The sequence below is a fragment of the Castor canadensis genome, chromosome 9, assembly GCF_047511655.1.
Source record: "Castor canadensis chromosome 9, mCasCan1.hap1v2, whole genome shotgun sequence".
NCBI classification, from domain to species: domain Eukaryota; kingdom Metazoa; phylum Chordata; class Mammalia; order Rodentia; family Castoridae; genus Castor; species Castor canadensis.
In genome coordinates this window covers 117,610,786-117,618,956 of record NC_133394.1, presented here as the reverse complement: position 1 = coordinate 117,618,956, position 8,171 = coordinate 117,610,786, and the positions used below count along the sequence as shown (strand labels likewise).

Sequence of the window (8,171 nt, the reverse complement as noted above, 5' to 3'; positions counted from 1 at the left end):
TATTTTCTGTTCCATATTTTATAAAACATGTCTTTGAAATAAGAGTTTTAAGTACAGTGTAGAGCCATTAATTACCTTACTTCACATGAAACTCTCTTGAGCTAAGATCTACATCTTTTAAGTAAAAAATTTTAAAAATTAAGAAAATGTATATTTTACATGTGGTTCTGTTTAACTGGCATAATGAAATTATTCTGAAACAGACATTGACCAACTTCTTTCTGTAAATTGTTAGAGAGTAAATATTTAGGCTTTATCAGCCATTTGATTCTGCTGCACCTGCAGGACTCTGTCATTATGGCAGGAAAGCAGCCACAGATAATGTGTAAATGAATTGATGTATTTGTGTCCCCATAACCAATGTTGTGGCTGGAATTTGCCATTCTCTTTTCTAAAAAGTTGATTAGATAGATAGATAGATAGGATATTTTTAAAGCATTTTTAGTGTGTGTTTATAATGTTTCAGCTGAAAGAAAATCCACTTTGGAAATAACAAACAACGGACAATGAAGATGATGCTGTTAATGTTATTACTGAATAACAGTATTTTTGTGCTTTAAACAAAATGGAGTGGGTTGTTATTCAGGTCCCTACTTTGCTTTTATGAAGTAAACATGTTCTACTGTTGGAATAGAGAAATCATTTTACCGTAAGAATTGTTCTATGTAATTGATAGATAAAGGGTCTGTATATCCAAAATCAAATTTAGGTAAAAGGCATATAGACATGGAGGATTACTCTCCTATTCTGAGCCTCCATTTTCCCTTCTGGTAAGGGAAGCACCTTTCCTCAAAGATGAAATTATTCCTATGTAATTCTTTTAAGGTTCCAGGTACAGAGCAGGTTTGCCAGAAAGGGTAAGTCTCCCTCTACTTTCTTCAGATTTATATGAAAAGAATGTATCTGTAATGTTGGACCCCACCCAATATAGAATCATTGACTTTATTCTTTAATATTGTACTTCAGAGGCAGAGAAGGGAGAAGGTGGAAACATATCTTCTTCCCTGATTTTCTGACTTTCAGCTGTTTTCAGTAACTACTTCCTCAAGTGAAAGAAGACTTTCTGGTAACATTGGCTATTTAGGAAGGACACTCTGGGTGCTGATTCTAAATAATTACATCATTTTTTCTGTGTCTTTGATTCATCTCAGAAAGAGTGGCAATTCAGATTATAGTGAAGTTGCAAAGTGTAAGAGTAATCCAGAAATTCATAGTTTTAGCAGTAAAAATCGTGTATAAATATGAATTACATTTATCTGATCTCTTAAGTTCAATTCTTTTTTTTATTCATTTATTCACATGTGCATACATTGTGTGGGTAAATTCTTTTCGAAAACTAAGTCAAGAAGAAACTCATATTAAATTTATGAATTGAAAAATGTGAAATAACATTAATTAGAAATTCAATGCTAAAGTCATGCTCCCATACTTTATACAGAGAAACATCTGTATGAAAAACTCTGAAAAAATAAACATTTTAAGAGAATATAACATGAAACTCTTTATTTCATAACAATTACTGGGTTTATATTGTACTTAGTATCATGAATATACATAATACTTTGAAAAATTGAAATACCTTTGCCACACATTTACTAATGCTTTTCAAAATAATGAGACAGAAGCAGAACTGATACCACTATAATCACAGCCAGAAAACTTTATTATACAAAGTGACTATGTACATTTGATGGATGGAAATCACTGTTATTATGAGGATTTATTGAGACCCAATCTATTTCCATTTAGATAAAACTAGTCTTAAAGATCTGTTCACTGTTATTTTCTATTTGACTGCATTCTTGTTGTCACTTGTCACAATCTTTACTATTCACAGACTGAAAGGGTCTGTGAACATTTCATTGCCTAAGAGCAAAAATTTATCTATTTTTTATTTATGTATTTGAGATACTTCAGAAACTGGCAAACCAATGTCAACTTCCTGGACTTGGCTGTCCCACAGTGTCCCATTTCTAATTAAAACTATGTTCTCTTCTTCTCTTGGTCCAAATATGTGCATGTGTGTGTGTGTGTGTGTGTGTGTGTGTGTGTGTGTGTGTGTGTATTTATGTAAGTACTTCTTGGCTAGGAAGAAAAACCTTATAAAAAGGAACAGAATTTATGAAAATAATAGTAATATTCACAGATCACCTATGATTGATACTTTGAAGCATTACTCTTTTTCTTCATTCCTAATGTAGACAATATATATACCACTAGAAAATAAACATTGGATTAAAGTGCAAACAAGATTGTGATATATCTGGATATTCCTTGTAGTGTTTTTTGTCTATTCATACACATAAAATATTATTCAATACAAGATCCCTACTCTACAACCCTTAAACACAACATATCTCTTGGTTAATATTGCTTGTTAATCAAAACTTAATGTCCACCACTTTTCATTCTCATTGAAAACTATCTCTCCCTCTCTCCACTGAAAACTTCTATTATCTGATACCTGATCTTTATCCCCTCCCACCTCCTATACTGTAGTAGCTTTTTTACTTTTTTGACTCCCAATATCATATACCAACAAGTTAAAAATTACTGCAGTTTTAATAATGACTCTTTTATTCTCAAATACCTCTGTGAACACTTTATGAGTTTTAAATATCATCTAGACCCCTAAAGTTTTTATTCTTACCTTTCCAACATAGAAAGGTCTATCTTTCCAGCCTCACTTTTGATTGTCTATAGAATCTTAAATGCCAATTAAAATGGAGCTTTTGTTTCTGTTTCTTCAAATTGTTTTATCATCTTAAAATTGTGATCTCAGGTCCCCTTACCTACTGAAGCATTGATACTGCAACTCTCATCTCTAAGCACTTTTTTTCATTAAAACTCCTTAGAAATCTCACTTTTTCAAATTAAAATTGAAATCTCACTTTCATAAATTGGATAACTAATCCTCTTACCTCTCTGAATCTCTGTTCCTTGAGAGTTCACCTTTATATTTTCTCTACATCTAGAAAAATATCTTAAACATAATATCTTAAATTAGTGTTTAAAAATTTGAATTAGGTTGCCTCACTTTCAAAATGCAAATGCAAAAAAGACAGAACAGACCTCACAGTTCTTAGAACAACTTGATCAATCGTGCTTGGAAACTCCATTTGAAATGTCTTTAACAAAGAATTGGTAGTTTTTTCTGTAATTTTTAAGTATCCTGGCAAAGCCACCCTAACAGTAAACAACAAAGGATAACAAACAGAAACATAATACTTCCGTGGTATTACACTGAGGATCTGAACTAATTTGATGATGGAAAGAGAAATAGCTCAATAGAAATTATTTGCACAATGGTTCACAGTCGTGAAGTGGCTGTAGGTCACTTCAACCCCATTAGGAAGACCAGTGAAATGTTTGTGAATGTGGTTTCTTGCTACTGCAAATTTTGCAAAAGTGAGAATAAGTACTGGCATAGAAAGTTGATAATTGTATGTATATATTTACTCATTTGTTATTAATTTACTCAATTTCCAGTTATTAGTTTAAATTTTACTCAAATGAGTCATCCTATGTAAAGTTCTTCTCTTGAATGATCAAAGTATATAAAGCATTTAGTCAAAAGATATTGACTTGACTTGAAATGCAATTTCATATTTACAATTATAAGGCCCTTAGTGTTAAAAGACTACTAGTTGTTTTTTTGTTATTTGGTTTTTTTGGTGCAAAAGTGCAGCCCTCAAAATTCTCCTGTTTTTAAAGAAAAATACAGTCTATTTTTCACTACCTGGGAACAAATTAATGGCAAAGCCCTGGCATTTGTTTCTATATTCACCCACATTTACAATTCTCTAGTTTAGAGTGGATCAGTTTTAAAAATTCTTTCTGAAGCTTCTCTTTAACTTAAACTTTACTCGATGAATTCTCTTATTCTTACTTATATCAAAACTCTAAACTTAGATTTATGGGGGAATTTTTCCCTTTCCCTACTAAATTCTAAGATAACCCAATCACTTTTTCTCTTAAATAACTTGACATTATTGGAATTTTAGAGTGATCCTAATTTTGTTCTTGCAATTCAAAGATACATAAAATATTACCATAAAAAAGAGGAGTTAAAATATTTCCCCAACATATCAGTATTTAAGAATTGGATATATTTGCTCATAAAATAAGTTCTGTTTGATTTCTTGAAAAAGATCTAAATGGACGTATACCTTTTTTACTTTTATCTTTAGAAATAAAAAGATTTGGATACCTCTCTTTTCTGAATGTTTAAGTAAATCACTGTCTTTGAAACAAAGTGCTTATTTGATAATACGTACAAGGATAAAGAAATGCATCTCTCATATTTTACCAAGTTTATTTTCACATGTAAATATTGTCACCATATAAAGCCAAGTTAATAAAACAGCAATGAGAGACATCAAGGTTATTTATATCAAGCATTGTTAAGTGCTTTTAAATGCAGTCATGCTCAGATACAATTGAAAAAGCCCCCAAATCAAAACTGACCCATGAAAGTGAGCAAGCTATAGCTCACAGCTGGAACTAGCCATAAAAAATTTAATGAAGTATTTTCTTACTTTCCTAGATATTTTATCCCTAAATGAATGCTCATCTTAAGAATATTCACCAATATTCAATGTTGGAAACATGAACGAATGAATAGTCTATAAATGAAAATATATACAAGACAAAATTTAATTTGACTCTCCCTTTTAAAAAAGCCTAGTTTTCAGATATTTGTCATTATCATCCCAGTCCTACTCATTTTTTCCAAAGGTTTAGAAGTACGGTGAAAGTGATTCAATTTGCCTGGGGAGCCCAGAGTGAAATATATGTATGTTTTAAAAAAAATATCCAAACCAGAGTGTCACCCAGGTATTCACAGACCATTTGGAGTAACTGTCACAATAAAAACTAGAGTGTCAAATACATACATTATGGCTTCCCCTAATCATAAAATTTTCCAACCTGAGGATTTCTTTTGACAATGGAAACAATTTCTGAGGTTTATCTACTGTTGGACCTTGATGATTTGTCACAAATTTTGTGATAGCACAAAGAATTGATACATCAAACCACTTATAGGTTGGTAATCCTTGAAGCCTAAATTTAACTCTACTCTACAAAAGTGAAATTTTGGTAACTGTGATACAATCGGGTTTACCTACAGTGACACTTGGGCCTTTTTTTGTTCCTGTCTGTAGGAATTTAGAGAGCTCCCACACTTCATTAAAGATGTCTCTGACAAAACTCTACCTTTAACATGATTTTTGAGGCTTCCCTCATTTTCCAGAAGAGAAAGTATAACAATTTATAATGTATTGCAATTTCTTTTTCCAGAAATTAAGAGGTAGAATAGACAATATGTGGAACAAGACTAAATTTCCCAAATATAACTTGCTTAAAAATGGTAATAGCATATATTTAAGATCTTATGCTCAATATGACTTGACAGATAATTCTTTAAATACACAGCTAATACAGGCATTCTTCCCTAATGTTTTTGTTAACTAAGAAATACAGTACTCTTATAACACAAAAAGAAAATAAATTATCATTAACTCTGGATTTAATTTCAGTGTTGGTACATTTTAACATTTCAATGTTAACCTCTCTATTCTTCATAAATGTGTCAAGGCAGAAAATAAAATGGTTAAATATAATATTTTTCCTAAATATTTTTCACCTTACATTTTGAAAAAAATGACTTTAGTGGTTTCCATCATAATTTGTAAATCCTCAAACTAACTTTAGCTAGCATTCTGTTTACTATTGCATCGGGAAATGGACTGGATTAAATGACAGATAAAACTAGGCCATTTCATATACTGTATATAATTCCCAACTAGCTTGATTTAATTATTTTACATTGTAGTCATAAATCACGACATCAATTTTTACCCTATAAATTTATGCAATTATATATTGTCAATTCACAATAAAAATTAACTTATAACATAAGTTAGTTTCTTCTTGGGAGTAAAACATCTTGGGAATTAATGCAAGGAAGTCATGGCTTTATGCTTTCAACAAGCTGTACACCAAATAGGGAAGACAAATAAAATCAAGAAAAAAATCAGGTGAAGAACTTTTCTAGGCAAAGCACTGTTACATAAGTATTAAACATTAGTCTCATTACCAACAATGCTAGTTATATATAAATAAAATATGTATTAAGATTATTTCATCTTTAAAATATGTGTCATAGAACTCAAAAATTCGAAATCTTCAAAGCATATAAGAAAAATAAAGGAAAGAGTAAAGTAAAAATATATACCAGCATTTTAGTATACTCTGACAGCTAATAAGTTTTATTTACCTAGGAAAGCCTTAAAACAGTTGCAATAGTGTACAGAATCTAACCTCTGGATTCTCTGCATTTTAAATTTAAACTTCATGTTACTGAAATACAACATTACATTGGATTCAGTCAGACCTCTTATCATTGCAGCCTAGTCACAGAATTTATAAGTAAAGATAACCAACCCAGTAAACCAAATTGAACAGGGCAAAAGCAGTTGGGAAAAATATTCGCGAATAGGAGTCAATTTTGGCAATGCGTATGTGAATCCTTCCTTCCCTCCAGGATCCCGTTCTGCAGTCTTCAAAGCAGCAGAAGAAGCTGGCGCAATCTTTGCCCTCCAAACACTGGTACCCATAGTCATCTTCTGCTTGAGGCAGAGAAATGGTGTTCATAGGAATTAGAGTGGATCCAGCATGGACACCAGGGGATGCCTGGGAGGGAATAAATGAGTTTTTGAGACAAAGAAGTTGCACAAAGAAAGATCAGTTTCTCCCCTCAAGGCAAACTCTAGGAGACCAATATGTAATGAAACTAAACTTGATTTCAAAATATCAAGCATTTTTCAATTTTAATGTACTTTTGATTTTGTGCGTAATTTATTTTGTAGCACATAACTTTCCTTTTATTCCAAGATTAGGTAAAAGAGAAATGTCTCTGAAATAAAACACATTATATACCTGTAGAAAGTTGTTCCACGAAAATTATGTCATCCATGAATTTAAGTCTAAGATGAAAATGAACTCTACTATTTTATGATAACTGTACAGTAAAAAAATTTATAACACTATAAATATGTTATTGTATGTCTTTTTTTTAAGTGAGAATACATAACAAGGTACATACATTTTGGTAGTGGGAAATGATTGAGAAGTTGTGATTGACAGAAAACAATGTGAGATTTGTAATAGTATATAAGTGTAAAACCCTGTATTTGGGAGGCAGGATGTGCAGAAGTTAAAAATTTGCCTTGGGGAATGATTGGTGTTGAAAATTTGGATCATTCTAATAGTGTAACTATCCTCATACCTGGCATTAACATGTGATTTTGTGACATTTGTGGTGAGTAAATTTCTGTACTTATGTAGAAAGATTTCTGTTCCATCATGGCTATTTGGGACACATTAAATTAGCTTTTTATGATAGAAGGTTCTGAATACTAAAATGATAAAAAATAGTTTTTGGAAGTATCATTAATCAGGCAAAGCCAGAATACTACAGAAGATTAAAGCAAGCACTTTAGAGTCAGAAAAGCTTGGGCTAAGCATCTAAGCCTGCTGAATAGAGGTATATAAACTTGAATAGGAAATGTGACTGTTCTTTTGCCTCTGAGACTACTGTTGTGTGTAAGTTACAATAACAATACTGTAGACAGGCTGGATGATTAAATGGGTGGATGTAGCAAGTATTCAGATGTCAGTAAATAATGCTTATTGTTGCTGTTACTATCAACTGTTACTGCCAATCCCTGACAAAGATGTCACAGTCAATTATGAAATGCATGAAAAACCACACAATAATAATAGTAATAATAATAACAACAACAGCAAAAACCTGGGCCTAATAAAATATATATAACTGGAAAAAGTTATATGAATTCTTGAATAAAATGGCAAGTAGAATATGCATCAAGACAGCAGTTTTAGTAATTCCTTAGAGTTTAGAATTTTTGCATATTTCAAGGGGTATCTAAGCTAGGAACCTCACAACTTATTTTGTCAGATTTTATACTCTAAACACAAAATACAATGCCAAAATTATAAAAATTGTTTTAACTTAATCTTAATTCTGATGTAAATGCTTATTTTTTTCATTCTAAAATTTGAAAAAATATCTTGCAGCGATGTAAATTCAATAATTTTTGGAAATGATTGCCTAAGTTAAACAAAAAAATGAGAATTTCTTAAAG

General features: G+C 31.2%; 1 protein-coding gene across 2 annotated transcripts in view; it reads right to left on the bottom strand.

Moving 5' to 3' along the window:
• Positions 1 to 2,019: 2,019 nt before the first annotated feature.
• Gabrg1 (gamma-aminobutyric acid type A receptor subunit gamma1) overlaps positions 2,020 to 8,171 on the bottom strand; it is a 65,264-nt gene continuing 59,112 nt past the window's right edge. For both annotated transcript variants that reach the window (XM_074042328.1, XM_074042329.1), the window contains one exon: positions 2,020 to 6,696. In XM_074042328.1, coding sequence (XP_073898429.1) covers positions 6,427 to 6,696 — 270 coding nt within the window. In that variant the 3' untranslated portion in view covers positions 2,020 to 6,426. The remainder of the gene's footprint in view (positions 6,697 to 8,171) is intronic.